The sequence below is a fragment of the Haplochromis burtoni genome, unplaced genomic scaffold (genome assembly GCF_018398535.1).
Source record: "Haplochromis burtoni strain Fernald_Lab_line unplaced genomic scaffold, NCSU_Asbu1 Contig_244, whole genome shotgun sequence".
Lineage (NCBI taxonomy): Eukaryota > Metazoa > Chordata > Actinopteri > Cichliformes > Cichlidae > Haplochromis > Haplochromis burtoni.
In genome coordinates, this window is record NW_024582605.1 from 366812 (window position 1) to 383209 (window position 16398).

The following is a 16398-nucleotide window of genomic DNA, read 5'->3' on the forward strand; positions in this document are numbered from 1 at the left end:
CACCTCAGTAGCACCTGTCCTTGCGGTTGGATCCCACCTCCCCATGTGGTTTTTGGATTGCTGAGGTAGGCACGTCAGGCATGTCTAACTCTGACTCCAAGTAATAAAGGGCTGTTATGGCAGTGAAAGTGTTGGGACAGCTGGGTGTGAGCTTCCTCATACCCCGAATATGAAGCACAGACTGGACGTGTACTTGGGAGGTTTAAGACATTCTCAAAACACACAGCAATGAAACAGGAGTTTGGCACACTTGTCCTGAAATTGGACATGAAACAAGAGAACCTCAGCAAATTATTCTGTTGTGAAATTAGAAAAAATAAAGAAAAAGTAGGGTTAGCTAAAACATGACTTGCGCCTCTTAATTGTTCATAATGCTTCTACAAAAACTGAGCATCTGATACCAGTATGTACACATTTACTTAATGTGTTCATTTTTAAAATATCCAATGTATTATATTTTATCAAAACTTCCACAATAATTAGATTGCATTTAATTTGTATTAAAATGGTAAATGGCCTGTATTTGTATAGCGCTTTACTAGTCCCTAAGGACCCCAAAGCGCTTTACATATCCAGTCATCCACCCATTCACACACTGGTGATGGCAAGCTACATTGTAGCCACAGCGACCCTGGGGCGCACTGACAGAGGCGAGGCTGCCGAACACTGATGCCCTCTGACCACCACCAGTAGGCAACGGGTAAAGTGTCTCGTCCAAGGACACAACGACTGAGACTGTCCAAGCCTGGGCTCGAACTGGTAACCTTCCGATTACAAGACGAACTCCCAACTCTTGAGCCACGATCGCCCAAAGATTATACTTCTTCAGAAACACTGTACATGTATTCATACTTAAATGATTATAACCTGTTACTATAATGTTTGCATTTGATATCAAATATCTATGTAACAAAGTCAGGATAAAATCCCATCATATTTTATGCCTTTATGTTGTCAATACAAATAATGGTAGTTTAAACAGCTCTATGTACCATTATTATCACTTTGACCTTCAGACTGACCTTGAAGGAGAGGTCAGAGGTCACATATGACCCTTTTGAAATCTTTATACGTTACTTTCTTTATGTTGACTCTATAAACCACACTTGTAAGAATCATAGTTTCTAAGTTGTGAGACTTTTGGTCAATTTTCAACCAATTAAGCTAGTCAGGGGTGTCGAGCTCCAGGCCTCGAGGGCCGGTGTCCTGCAGGTTTTAGATATCACCCTGGATCGACACACCTGAATCACATGATTAGTTCATTACCAGGCTTCTGGGGAACTTCAAGACATGTTGAGGAGGTAATTTAGCCATTTGAATCAGCTGTGTTGGATCAAGGACACATCTAAAACCTGCAGGACATCGGCCCTCGAGGCCTGGAGTTCAACACCTGTGAGCTAGATTGTTAAAATGAGCCCACTCTACACTTCTACAAAGTTTTATGACAATTCATTCAAAACTTTTTGAGCTATCATGTTTAAAGACAGAATGACACACATGCGTGCAAACACAACCACCTTGGCGGAAATAATTCCCTTTTGACAGAGGAGGCTGCATTTCAAGGATGAGTCATTATTTGATTTAGAAGAATTTCTCTATGAACCCGTTTATACATGCGTTTGTATGTGTGAAAGGCTGTCAGTGTCCTGGCAGCAGTGTAAATCACTGACTGTCAGCTCTGTGTGAAGTTATGTGAGCAAACTGTCCGACGGTGCAAATTACATATTAACAAATGTAGTTAACTAACCTTTTAGTTAAGTCGTCGCCCAACCAAATTTCCTTGCATTGACAGATCATTACAGACTTGTTTTTGATAAATTATGGAACCTTATAGGCCCACAGTACACACAGAGCAGCGTTCCTGCTTTCAACCCCTTAACACTCACATTTCTTCTTCTTCCATCTTGACATTAAACTCCATGATCAGCTTTCACGTGTGTGTTTCGCTGCCACTCCAGCACTTGTGGAGTTAATCGCTGCAGCAACAGTAATCACGATAGCGGCTGTAACAGTATCTTCGGTTTAAATGAAAAGGTCTTTCTTTCTACTCTTTAATTTTCCACTTTGCAAATTCCCGAGGTAAATACTTAACATTAGTGATTTTGTTTAATTTCCATTTCGGAGATGAAAGTCTTACGAAACCTAACAGTGCCGGGACAAAATGTCTGGAAGTAATTTTCGAAAGTACCCAAACATGAATCCCCATAAGCTGCCACACCCAGGTGTGCCAATAGGAATTACAGAAGGAGGTGGGCTGCAATGACATAATAATGCAAGGCGAGGCATGTATGTGTGTGGGCAGATCAAAAATGCCAAATCACTGGAGATGGTATCACTTTGCTTTCTTGTATAGAGAGGAGCGCGCGTCTCTTAGCCGACTGTTACCTTCGTCGCAGATGACTGAAACTTCCAGTCTTTTAACCTTTTGCCACCTTAAACACACCAAAAGTGACCCTCCAGATGGCAAATTACTACAAACCTCCACATGCTCACTTTCACTTGAAGTGCTGTCAGAAGTGGCTGTGTTTGGACAGCCCTCCCTGCAGCTGTCACATCTACAGATTCAAGAGTGGGAATGCACAGTGTGTGCTTGTACACATTCAGGAGCAATCTGTGCCTTTTTACTTCTTTGCCATATTTGACAGCGAGTGTGCATCAGCGCTGATGGGGTGCCGTAGGCGCTGGCCGAATAGGGTGAAGGTGGTGCAGGAGACAACGAGCGTGACAGCTGTTCGTGGAATGATGTCGGGCTGTCAGGACTGCTTCGCAGAGAGCTTGTCCTTGCTTGTTGATCTCTTTCAACAAACACCAAATACCACAGCAAATCTTTGCATGCACCTGTGAGGCCGAGGAGGCCACATAGATAGCGTGGGCGTGAGACGGGGAATAAAAGAGAAAATAAGCTTTGTAATGGCTGCATTTTTGAACTGCATAGTTTTGTCTTTTGTATTACCAGCCCAAACATGTTCCTGGGAAGATTTTCTCAGTCCTACAAACTATTTTCTCACCGGTCTCAAAGCAAGTTCATCCGTAACTGAGACAATTTCCGATTACCCGCATAACCTGCTCACTCTGACTAACCAGTTTTCTTTTGAGCGTATTTAATAATAAGCTATTGATTTAATAGTGAGATGTTGAGTTGTGTTTCATAAATACCTCTATGGTGCACAGCCATGCAGATAGTTGCGATTTTATCTGCTGAAGTTTTGCGATATACCTGACATTGACTCCCAAATGCTGAAAATCGTTTTTAAAAATTACATAACTGAACTTCATTTTTTGTTTAATAATATGATCTTTTATGTGGAATAAGTAACTTCAACTACCACTGTGCTTCCATTGTGCACATCTGCCTTAGTCTTTGGTTGTTCAGCAGGTTTGGAGTAGAAAATTGTACTTGTTGGTTAAAACATCATAATTAATTAGTTCACATTCATTCACTTAATCAGCTGGAAATGTGTGAGTTGCACTGTGGTACAAAACATATAACTTTAGCATTTGCTAATCAGTTCTTTGGGATTTAAGGTAAAATTTCCACGATGATCAAATAATTAAAGAATAACAGATAATGTTTTCTTAAAACGTGTCGGGATAAGCGGGATAATCCAACCGCTCATATTCTGAGAGTTTTCTTTGAAACTCCTTTGTGTTGTACAAATTGCCTGCAGCTTAAATAAGAAGTAACCACGAACACCTAACAACCAAGTCGCAGATGAGTCAAGCAATTATTGAGGCTATTTAAGTCGAGCTTTATGTGAAAAACGTTCTTACATGATCTGTCTTGAAGAAAATGCCCCTCTTGATGATTCACATATTTAATTTGGCAAAGACTTTATGCCAAAGGCAACCCTCCCCCATCTCTTTCAGGCTTGGGATCGGCAGTCGGAGTACACTGGCTTCTTGTCCCCCATAGGCTGTGGCAGGTCTCACTACCATCTTGGAAGGTTTATAACAGCAGTGAAACCCGCCGATGATGATGATGATGATATGTGGTGTGGAGGCAGTGGTGGTGCTGTGCCATAATGCAAACTTTGGTATTGACCCAATACCCAGTAAATACAGCGCCTGAATTGCCGACATCAATGCCAATATTTTTAACTCATTAAGGTAGTTTATGCAGAAGAGAGGAGTGTGTCATGACTTATGAGATGAATCACATTCAATTTGCAAATTCTGAACACGTTTTAATGACCAATGAATCACTTTTTATTTTCCACAATAATTAGTTAACATGACAAAACACGCCTTTCAGCTTTTTGTGTATTTTGAAACTGGGTTTTGTGGAAATCTGGAACCTAAATGTGGCTGTCTCTAAAGCACTGAGGGGCAACTTCTGTTTTTTAAGTACTATAAGGTGTAAATAAAATAGATGTGAAAAGGCTCAAACATTTTTTACTGTGCATGTTTGAGGTATGTATGTGGGATACATACTGATCTAAATGATAGAAAATATTGATCCAGTCACTGATTCGATACCAATGCCAGAGTTTGTATTGATGCTATCGATCCGCCCACCTCTAGACAGTGACACTAATAAAAAGACATGACGTAGAGGTCGCAGAGCTGACGATGCTACGATGTTCAAAGGGAGTGACCAGGAGTGACAGGATTAGAAATGAGTGCATTAGACTGATTAGTGATTATATTGAGAGGCATAGTGCAAATATATTGGACCATGCATGTTGAAGATGGAGCTGCCAGGCAGGAGGAAAAGAAGGAAGACCACAGAGAGGATTCATGGATGTAGTGAAGGAGGACAAGCAGAGGGCTGGTGTGACAGAGGAGGATGCTGGGGATAGGGTCAGATGCAGGTAGATGATCCTTAAAGAAGCAGCTAATAGAAGAAGAAGCTGTCCCTTTAAGGAAATAGAAAGAGAGGCATCTTGTTGACTATGATACAAAATAACTGCATCCAAGGACGAATCCTGATCATGATAAGAACGAGCAGAACAGTGGCACTCGTCGATGAGTATATGCCATGTGTTTTGCCCTTTAATAGGACATTGGGGGAGTATGCTCGTCAAGGATGTTATGAAGACATCATCTGGAGATAATTAGTAGCACCCTTAAACGTCTCAGAGTTTAGGTAGCACTGTTTTTCACTTCAAGCCATGAAAGGGTCGTTCTTTGCTTGAAAAGTTTTGGGTGAAATTGGAAGAGGCTCGCCGAACAAATGAGAAACTGACTTACTTTCTTCTGCTCCTTCTAAGAGCGCCAAATGGCTAAGTATTATTATCAGAGTTGCAGTGTTCCAGTTTATACAACTTAAAAGGCTCCAGAGACTCTCTCCAAGACATAAATCTGTATGAAACTAGACTTTGGTAATTGCCTAAATCTCTGGTGAGACCACAGCTTTCTATAAATCATAACATGGTTGAGGTTTGAGGGCGGCAGTAATATTCCTATAAACAGCTTATAACTTGTTAGTATCCTGGATGCTTAGCAGCGGAGATTCACAAGCCAGTTATGCAGCAACAATTAGCTCACCAACAAACACACAGACACACAATGGGAGCGAGAGAGTGAGAGGGGGGAAAGCTGCTGAGGAATCCTGACAGTTAAATGGCTTCCTTTGTGCTTTATCTCTTCCTTAATTATACTTTTGTATTTTCCAGTCTTAAAAAAATTCCAAACCTTGTCATTTTCACTGAGAGTGTGCTCAACGTTAAGCAGGCAAACGATCAGCACATCCAGGATGGCATAAAAGCTTATTGTTGTCCCTCCCTGGAAACCAACTGTATTTGAGAGTGAGTCAGACCTGCATACACAGTATACAAACTATACGCTCGCCTCATGTGACCTGCGTCCACTTTTGCCACTCGAATGCCTGAGGCATAATCTCGAGTCTCTCACACTTAATCACAGTGGCTGACAGACTGGGTTCTGGAGGCGGAGAGTGGTTAAGTTCAGAATAGATGGAGGCTGGAAAAAAAAGACAGCAACACACAAGCCCGTCTTTTATTTTCCCTGAAAAGTGAAACAACCACAAATCAGCTTCACATCTCCCTGGGGCCAGATCACGACTCAGACTCTACCGCTTTGGAGAAGGAATGGAACAAAACACACACACTGTAACTATATGGACCGTAGTACTATATTTACTGCCTGCTAATTCTGATGCAGTGGTAACTCGTAGTGACTTGACATGTTTTATGCTTACGCTACATGTGTAGTGTTTGCTTTATTTTGAAATTTACTGGTGAAGCATATGAACACACTGGTGCATTTGGATGAAAGTCCAACTTTTCTTTTTAAACTCTTTAGTTTGCCAGCAATCCTTCTGGCAGTAACAATGTTACTTTTTAACATTTTTTAATGTCACTTGGCTTTTGGTTAAAGAGCTCCCGATAGTTTTGAAGACACCCATTTGGCTGACTCAAAGGCGATTGTTTCATAACCTGGTCACGTGTGCAGTGTTTAATGAGATCTACCCTCAGTACCAACTGTATTAGATTCACCTTGTTAGTACCAGGTCGGATTGAGATCTGTTGGCAGTGACATGACGGTCTTGTTCAAGATGATTTGGGTTTTGTTACGTGGCGTGTTATCCTGCTGGAAGCAGCCATCAGAAGATGTCACAGCAGAGAAACTAAGACTCATCAGACCAGGCAAAGTTTTTCTGATCTTTTATTGTGTAATTTTGGTGAGTTCCTGTGTAAACTGTGACCTCAGTTTCTGTTTTTAGCTGACAGGGTGGTGTATTTTTCTGCTGCTGTAGCCCATATGCTTCAAGGTTTTCCTGTATACTTTGGTTATAACGAGTGATTATTTGAGTTAAAGTGGCCTTCCTATCAGCTTTCTCATAGGTATGACTGATAGTTAGGGTTTCTTTGTAAGACTGTAGGGTCTCTACCTTACAATATAAAGTACATTTAGATGACTGTTGCTGTGATCTGGCGCTATGTAAATAAAACTGAATGCTAAAGGGCAGCGCAGTAGCATGGTGGTTAGCACTGTTGCCTCACAGCTGGGCTGCAAGCAAAGCCACCATCTGGCCGGGTCCTTTCTGTGTAGAGTTCGCATGTTCTCCCCGTGCTCTAAATTTGCCTACAGGTGTGAATGTGAGTGCGAATGGTCATCTGTGTCTTTGTGTTAGCCCTGCATCAGACCCCATCTCTCCTCCTACTGTAGCTGGGATATGCTCCACCCCCCATGACCTCAATAAGAATAAGCAGAAGAGAATTCACCTTTGATCTCTGGCATCAACGAGGAAGTTTTTACCCAGCGAACCGACACGATATTTTCTCTTTCTTTGACGATTCTCTGTAAACTCTAGATGTAATTGTGCACAAAGAGCCGAGAAGTTGAGCAGTTTCTGAAATACTCAGAACCCAACAACCATGCCACATTCAAAGTCACTTTAATCACCTTTCTTTGTCATTCTGATGCTCGGTTTAAACTTCATCAGATCATCTTGATCATGTCTAGATGCATTGAGTTGTTGCCAAGTAACTGCACTGTCAGTTAAACATGTGTACCTAACAAAGTGGCTGCTGAATGTAGGTGACATTTCAGATGTGTCTGTGTAGGTTCTCAGGCATCCAGGTAAATGGTAAATGGCCTGCATTTGTATAGCGCTTTACTCAGTCCCTAAGGACTCCAAAGCGCTTTACACTACATTCAGTCATTCACCCATTCACACACTGGCAATGGCAAGCTACGTTGTAGCCACAGCTGTCCTGGGGCGCACTGACAGAGGCGAGGCTGCCGGACACTGGCGCCACCTCTGACCACCACCAGTAGGCAAACATGGAGTTAGTATCTTGCCCAAGGATATTTAGCATGCAGTCAGGAGGCAGCGCGGGATGAACCACCGATCTTCTGATTAGGGGCTGACCTGCTCTGCCGCCTGAGCTACAGCCACCCAAGATCCAGGTAGTGGTAGGTTGTTATTTGGTGGACATTCAGAGGACTTTTAGTCAGGATGTTCCCTCTACACTACACTAGTCTCTACAGTATGTTTTTACCACATTTAGAGAACCATTAATGATGTCACAGGGACTTTTATGGGACCAGCCTTTTTAGTTTCTTGCACCAACATCTAAGAACCTTCAGAAAACTAAAAGTACTGTAAACGCAGTAAGTTTTGCAGAACCTTTGGAACCCTAGGACTGGTTAGTTTTGAAGTACCATTGAAACATGTTGCAATGTTTCTCAAAAGTATTTATATGCAGACACTGGATATATAATGATTCTTCAGAATTTAAGGTTTTTATTCCCCTGCACAAGAAAGCTTTGAACACACAAGGAAGCCAAAGACAACATGGCAAAGGCCCGAGGAGAACTGAGGAGTGCACGGGGCTGACAGTGGCAGACGCCAGGGGCAGGAGGAGGCACAGGGCTGGCAGGAGGTGGGAGAATGGGCAGCAAAGCTGGAGACAAGACCAGGAAGTGGAATTTCACGAAAACGAAGAACTTTAAAAATAAAACGGGAAACACATGCTTGCATGATAAAACTCTGATATCAGAAACAGAGTGTGAACATTTGAGTTCTTTCACTCAGCATGATGTAGAGCGTTGCCTCCTCTGACATGACTTATTTATAAACAAGATATAAGATAAGCACTTTGTTTTTACTGTTGAGCTGATTTGTCCCATGAATGACGCACTCTCCTGAATATTCTGCCAATTCTCATCACGCAACCCTTTAAAGAACTCCACAGCGTGACTCTCTTGAAGTTCACTGAATAAATTCCTAGACTGATAATGTACTAGTAACCATGTTTTGACTCTTAAAGATTAGTAACGCTAGTAATAAAACATTTGTCGAGTCGTATAAAAAGCGTTACAGAAATCTGAATTATTTCCAGACCATCAAGACAAAGACCGCATTTCAGTTCAGGTGCCAAATATATCATTTGAATGCTTGAAATGTAAAAGACATAAACACTTGGAACTCTAATTTTCATGTCAATGTTATGTGTTTATCAGCATTGCATACTTTTCATTACATTAGCAGGCATTTAAAGTGAGAAACATAATATGAAAATGTATGCATCACATCTGATACAGACATTGAACTGCAAGTAGGCCACCGAGCCACAATGTCAGGGGAAGGTGCTGCGTTTATGAGGCTTGAGTCACCAGGGTGAGGCCTTTATAACTCCACTGCAGCCTGTCCACACCTAATGTGTACTGTGACCCTGTAAGTCACTTAATCCATTTCTGACTCTTGTGCATTGTAAAGCGGAGAGATCACAATATATGTGCCCGTCTGGCACCGACCTCTCCTCTTCAGTCTGGAGAAACATTCCTACACATGGACAGTTATTATAAATGTGTCACACTCACTCTCTGAAAACTGGTCATATTTACAGGTCAGAAAGATAAATTGACTTTATAAAAAAGTGCACCAAGGAGTGTTTAAGAATTCATAATCTAATGGAACCTAATGGAAATATAAAAAGCTAACTTGTAAACTTTAATGTAGTTAATAGAGCCTTTGTGTATTTATCTACATGACCTTTGGCTCTTGTTCTTCCTATCTTTAATGCTTTGATAGGTTCACTAAAACACTAAAATAATATCTTATCTAACACATTCCAGTTCGTTTGTTTTTTAAAGCGTATAATATATTGCTTGGATTAAAGCATTTACACTCAGGCTCCAGTCAGTGTTTATATCTCGGATATTCCCCTTGATAATTTTTTTTCCATGCGTGGATAATAAACAAACACATGTATTACTGTACCTTATCAGCCTAACAGGGAAATCAGTCATGTTCACTTTGTGTGAGTGGCTGTTTCAGTATTGTTTTCTGTATGGGACATTTAGAACACTCTGAGGCAACAGAGGTTACACAGGGATTACTTGCTGGCTCACAAGTAATCCCTGTGTAACCTTTATTACTACCTGGCTCATCATGACCTGAATAATGACACCGGACTCTGTAGATCTGGCATGATGAGATCTGGTGAGAAGCACCAAGCTGACGACAGGAGTGCCTTTATCCACTCCACAACAGGTCTGCGCCTTGGACACATTTCAGGCTTCAGTTCAAAAAGAAGCTAAAGAAGAACTTAAATGAGTTCTTATGTGTTATCATTAGATGCTTAATCAAAAGCATGGTGGTTACAGTGTCCTTGTCAAAACAGTTTTTGAGCGTGGGTTACAAATATTGTAACAATGCATAATTGTCTTATTAGGTCAACTGCAAAAATAGATTACTTTCTTTAGTTGTGTTTATTACAAGCATTATTCTTGCAGCAGTTTCAATCATTTTGCATCAAAAGGCGCATTTATGTGCAGATGGACATTAATAGCTTAACAGACAGGCTACAGGAGAACATTTTTTATCAACCATATCAAGAACCAATTAAATTAAAAGAACAGTTTTATACACAGCTATTCACTGGCAATACAGCTAATGCAAGAAAGCAATAAAACTGGGTTTAGAAAACCTTTAAAATGTTTATTTGGTCTGACTTTTGATCACAGTTGGATTTTGTGTGTGTGCATATGTTTTTTAGTGCACTGTCTAAAAATAAAGATTTATGACACCAGGAAGAATAGTTAATGGGCGTCTTAAGAAACTGAACTAAAACTAAATCATCACTGCTGATGTATCCCACAGTAAACTTCAGTTGCACTAACCGCTAACCTTGTTGCAGTGGCTGGTGGTTTAGGTCCCCATGATGGAAGCAATGCACTAAGAATTCATTTCACCCAAATGGTTTTAAAAGGTGCAAGAAAGTAATCAAAGCAAATGATTTTTTTTCCTCTGTATCCTTTCTACACTCTCATGAAAGGACAAATTGTCTCACAGCCACATGGTGGAATGCATGGAGCTCATTGTGCAAAGGACACAAACCAGAAAACAAGCACTTATCGGTCTCTGAAAAAAGAACCTCTAAATTTCCAACATTCTTCTCATTTTCTGGCAAAAGCTGAACTTTCAAAATGTCATTCTGTGGAAATGTATTCAAGAGGAAACCAGCTCTAAAATATGAACAAGGCCCGGTTTAAGGACAAAAGCACGCACTTTGCTCTAACGCTCAAAGGCAAAGTGTGTAATCTTAGAAGCACCACGATTGTGAAGGAGGAGGGTGTGTGGAGAGCATCAGCGGAAGTCTTTCTTGTCTTGGTGTTCCTCTGTCATGTCTGACCTGCTTCTTCTCACGCTGCGAACAGGGTGTCAATTAACATTCCAAGTCTTGGCCTGTCAGGCCACTAAATCACTTATGCCTCACCTCTTTCTGGTTCTTTCTACTGTAGGCATAACGACAGGAGGGAGAAAATGAGTGAAGCTCGGGTATGAGCCCTTTACCCTTCTCAGCAGCTGTTGTCCTTTTTTTTTCGAGAAGCACTGAGGTGATGCATTACACTTGATGAAAAACTGTATTTAATATTGATCAAATCACCGCCTGCATGTGTTTGAATGTATTTTCTTCCCTGCCTAAGGAGTACTTCCAAAATTAATGAGAGATAATACAGCCCCAACCACCAAACTTTCTCAAATAGTAATCCAATCGTCTCTAAATCCCCACAGGCCTCCCTCTGGGGAATTTGTCAACTAGCATACACCCGAATTGGACGGGTGCAGCCGGAAACCCTGATGTTCCAGCCACAGTCTTAAAATTCCTCCAAAACCATAGAGCTGCCTGCCTCAGGGATGAGTCTGTAACTGCAGCTTTGACAGCCACGGTGCTCATTTGTCTTGCTCCATATCCACTTGAGCACTGCTCTAAAGACGGAGCCACAAAGAGGTTTTCAGACTCTGCCGCACTCATGTTTGGACAGAATTTATAGGCAATGAGATTGATTCAACAACAGTGCAGGCGCATGTTTGAAATAACTTTATGTAAATTGCAGTAAATATAAAAACAAAAAAATAACAAAATAAAAATCTTATTTGGTGTGAGTGCCCTTTGCTTTTATCACGGATGTGTGATTCTGTGCATATCTGACAAATTTTAATAGTTCTTCTGTGGATTGAGGCTCACTCGGTGTTTTATATGTCTTCATACAATATCGTGCTGTATGTTGAAATCAAGGCTTAGTGGTTGCAGGACTCCTTGTTATGCCTGTCAGTGAAGATAGGTCTTTATCACCCTGCCTGGAATTTGGCACAGATCGAGATCCTCCCTGACCGCATTGCCCAACAGAACAGCCTAAGAGTCTAAAAGATGCCAGCACTCCTATTTATTTGATACAATTTCTTTTCTGTTAACTGTGACGGAGCTTGTCAGCTTCTGTCAACATCTGTGTGTTATCATAATGCAGGAGGAGCTGACCTGATTGTATCCTCCTTATCCATTACGGCAGTAATACAGTGATCCTGTGTTTAGAATTTTTCCCCCAGCAAGACAGACAGAAACGTTTATATGCACAAGTTTTAGAATAAATAAATACATGAAAATACAACCAATTTGCAATGAAGTCTTTGTTTAGGTCTCAGCAAAGATCTTCTGCTTCCCTAGGTGGACGTATTTCTTTGACAGTTTCTAATTCAAACACTGTAGAAAACCTAAGCTCCAGGACAGGTACTGTCATGTGAAGGAAAACTCATACTTGCAGGGTAGGTTTATGTTGCAACTGCCTTCTGTGGTTGTCTGATTCACACTCCCAAAGCGTACCATGGCTTGAAAATAAGCCTTGTAGTTTAGTGTTATAGTGACATCTTCTGACCGCTGTAAACATCGCAGCAACAACTGTAATAATAAGTAAGCCAGCATGCTGGGGCAGCGGTTTGGGCTTGAATCCACCTTTCTGTCTGGAGTATACATGCCCATCAAGAAGACGGATTGATGGATGGATGCCAGGTAAAGTATTTCTACCCCCGCCCAGAAGATTGTGACTGGTTTTTCCGTTTGGTGGCAGGATTGATCCAAAATGTGAAAACTTTCACTAGAGTTTGGCCTAACTTCATCCAGTTCATTCAGATCTGGAGTCTTTGCATTGCTGGAGAGACAATATTGTACGTTTTGTGTCATATCTTCATCAATAAATTCTAAATTGAAAGAATACTGGAAGAACATTAAGAAATAGTCTAGATGCAAAGGTATCCAAGGTAAGACCGCTCTTGTTAACCATTTTAATTGCTGAATCATTTGCAGCTTTTGCAGTATGTTCGAGAAGCATTAAAGCTGAGGTTTAAAGCACTGAAGGTCTCTGGTGAAATCCTTCTTCACCTGTACCTTCAGATTCACAAATCACAAAAGGAGAAGAAGAAAAACAGAGTTACGGACCATTTAATGATCTTCAGAAGTAAGTTAAACAACCATTTATTTTACAGTTTAAAATGTCCTCATGGAGGAACAGCAAAATACACTCAAAATGAAGGTTGATCAAAAGACAGTTTTCATATTAATCGCTGTTTGAAGTTTTTTTTTCTTTTCATTTGTTTATCAAAAATTATAAGTGCCTTCAACATAACCATGAGAGTACTCAGCTTGCAGTCATAGAAATATTTACAACACAAAACTGACAAGCATGGTTTTTACTTTCAGCATCGGTTCACCTCCTCTCCCGTCTCTTTCAGACTGCGTTGTTTTGTTGCACAAAACAAAAAGAAAGACCCTGAAGAAAGACAGTTATAAGGGGGGGAGAGAAAAATACACGAGAGCACAGATTAAGGAGATCAGTATTTACAGCTTGGCTCAAGGACACAATTAAGGGGAGGGGTGGAGACAGATGATTAACACATCCATTAGCGGCTTGATGTCAAGTTTAAGTCACATTCTTTGCCTTTATGATCCTACTTTAGCTTTTTAGAATTTGAAAAATAAAAGCATGCATATCTGCTATGAAGTCGTGGATAAATGACCTCAAGATGCAGTGCCTAATAAGTAAGAGAGTTGTTTTTCAGACAGCAGGGGGCAGTACAGGACCACATGGGGGGAGAATAAAAACAGGAATAGGAGCAGAATTGCAAACCCTACAGTACAATGGTCCTTTTGAAATGAACACAGAGTTCCATCATGTAAAAGCACTGTAATAACAGAGAAAGGTTTATGAACAATACAAAAAAAGGAATCAAATCTGCCCTCCGGATGACAAAATACAAAGTCACATATGAAAATATGTTCTGATCAAATGTTTTAGATACATTGCGCGTGTTGAGTATTAGCAAAAAAATGTTTTGGCACAAAATCAAGTTTTTTTGTTGTTGTTTTTTTGGGGGCAAATATCAATCGGTAATCTTGTACAGATCCTCCCCCGCTGTTCCCCATCCCTGCCCCGGTCCAAAGAAAGATCTGATGATCTGTCTTGTAAAATATTCACTTGGTCTCTCCACATTGCTTCAGTCTTTAAATATTTATAATATTTACAGTTTCACAATTGTCAACAATACCTTTAGGCTTAAAGAAGATGCAAACAAAAATAAACTAATTAAATATTCTTTATATAGTCCCCTGTTGAGGCATTGAGTGTAAACTGTACAACTCTAATCGTCCCCTTACGAGTTCCTGGGGCAGGGAACACTTTGGGATGGAGAGTTGAGTCCAGAAATTAAGTAGAAATTTGCTGATGGTGAATAAGCAAAAGCATGTATGACTGATCTTGATTGATCGTTTTTCCAGGCAATGATTTTCTTTTATCTTGCACAAGCATGACTGATGTGATCACAAGAATTAGTCCATAACATGTATCATTTTATACTCAAATCTGTACAAAGTTCACAATTTCTTCAACATAGTGCAATGACTTCTGACATAGTCTTAAAAAAAATCACAATCACTTTTATGAAGATAAAAAATATCCCATACGAAGGTATCCATCCACAGCTTAATGAATGCTATGAATAAGAAAAAAGGCTATGCACAACACCTCCAAAAATGGCAAGAATGAAATGAGCAAAGCCTCATCCAAAAATAAAATCCCCCTCAACCCTTCATATCCTTTTCGGAAAGGTATAGTTTTTGGAATTCAACATCACTGGGTGACTTAAGGACTTGGTGAAGTGAAGGAAAAAAGGTGAGTTCATGCTAAATTAGGTTTTTTTGTTTTTTTTCGTAAAAAGACGTCCAACTCATAAAAATATGAGGCAATTCCAGCTTCCAACAAACTGGATGAGTCCAAAAGGGCTGGTGTTGGCTTAGTTCAGGAAAAAAAATGGAGGTAATTAAACAGAGGCGATGACAATCATGAGGTGAGGGGAAATGCTGGATATGCTGTTGAGAAGGTCCGGGGCCAGACGTGACAAGTGGCTCTCGGAGAATTTACAAGGTGGAAAAATCTGAACCACATAAGCTGGCTGTAAACCCAAAGAAGAAAAAATAACATGATGAGAGAAGGAGCAACATCTTCAACATCTTAGCTGTCTTACAACACAGTAAAATGTGAAAATATAAAAACATAAAATGCCTAAAGTCAAACCTGAGTAGAGCCAGGGTTGGGCACATTGATGATGCCAGCTGCCTGTTTAGCTTGCAGGTATGTGATGAAGCCACTTTTCAAGGCTTGGGTTTGACCAAGGACATCTTCTTGGTCTCGACCACAGGGTAGAGCCAGTAACAAACAGTAGTCATTTTCCACCTGCCACACATATCAAGTTTTAATCTTAAAATGTATATATATGTATATAAACAAAGATAATGGCACTCTCTTACGTTATTGCTTAATTAATTCATAGATCCATCGTTTTAGTCAGTTCTTCAAAGTCAGGGTCCTGATTAAAGCTATATTCAGCCAAATTTTCAAAGGTAGCAGAAATCAAATACTTACAGTCATTCTGCGTGCCACACTGTCCAGCTGGGAAGCCTCGAGCCTCATCCTTTGAACAATACGGAGAAGAGGACCTCCCTCTGGGGGTGGAAGGGAGCGCTGGGCCAGCATGTTGTTGCCGGAAACAAAATGTAACTGGACAGCAGCCTGGTCGTTTTTCAATGCCAACAGGCCTTGCCATACGATAGGATACTTCTGCATGAAGAAAAGAAAAAACGTCTTTATTTTCCCTGAAAATAAATTCTACACGTCACCAAAGAGCTGGTCTGTCATTCTTCTTACCGTCAATAGCTGCACCATGTCAACGGAATGATGTCCTGAATGTTCCAGTTTGGCATCCGGCCGTGGCTGTACTGAAGTCGAAGAGGGCACTGCTGAAGTAGACAGGAAGGCTGGAGGGCCTTTCTGAAGAGATAGATCTGACTTGTGTGTAAGACCCATAGGGGACATCATGGGAGACTGGTATGAGGGTGAGACTGTATCCCCCTGTATTCGGGAAATGTGTGAGAGGTCCGAAGAGGTAGCATGGCGAAGGTGGGAGGTCTCAGACTTGGAATCACTTCCACACCCATGGGACTGAGACATTTTACCACGGTTACCCAGTTCAGTATCTGGAGGTACCTGATAGTCCGAACCCAGCAAGAGACATCATATATTTTATATATATTTTATGTATATGTTTAAATGTGCTTGTTAAGTTGAAAATGTATAGTAGTATTATTATTTGCACAA

At 40.8% G+C, this 16398-nt stretch overlaps 1 protein-coding gene across 2 annotated transcripts in view; it reads right to left on the reverse strand.

Annotated features, from left to right (window-relative positions):
* Nucleotides 1–13174: 13174 nt before the first annotated feature.
* The window catches only part of spen (spen family transcriptional repressor), a 28521-nt gene continuing 25297 nt past the window's right edge, over nt 13175–16398 (reverse strand). For both annotated transcript variants that reach the window (XM_042227136.1, XM_014338683.2), the window contains exons 12-15: nt 15949–16287; nt 15667–15861; nt 15319–15477; nt 13175–15196 (exon numbers count right to left, since the gene is read on the reverse strand). In XM_042227136.1, the coding sequence (XP_042083070.1) occupies nt 15065–15196; nt 15319–15477; nt 15667–15861; nt 15949–16287 (825 nt within the window). In that variant the 3' untranslated portion in view covers nt 13175–15064. The remainder of the gene's footprint in view (nt 15197–15318; nt 15478–15666; nt 15862–15948; nt 16288–16398) is intronic.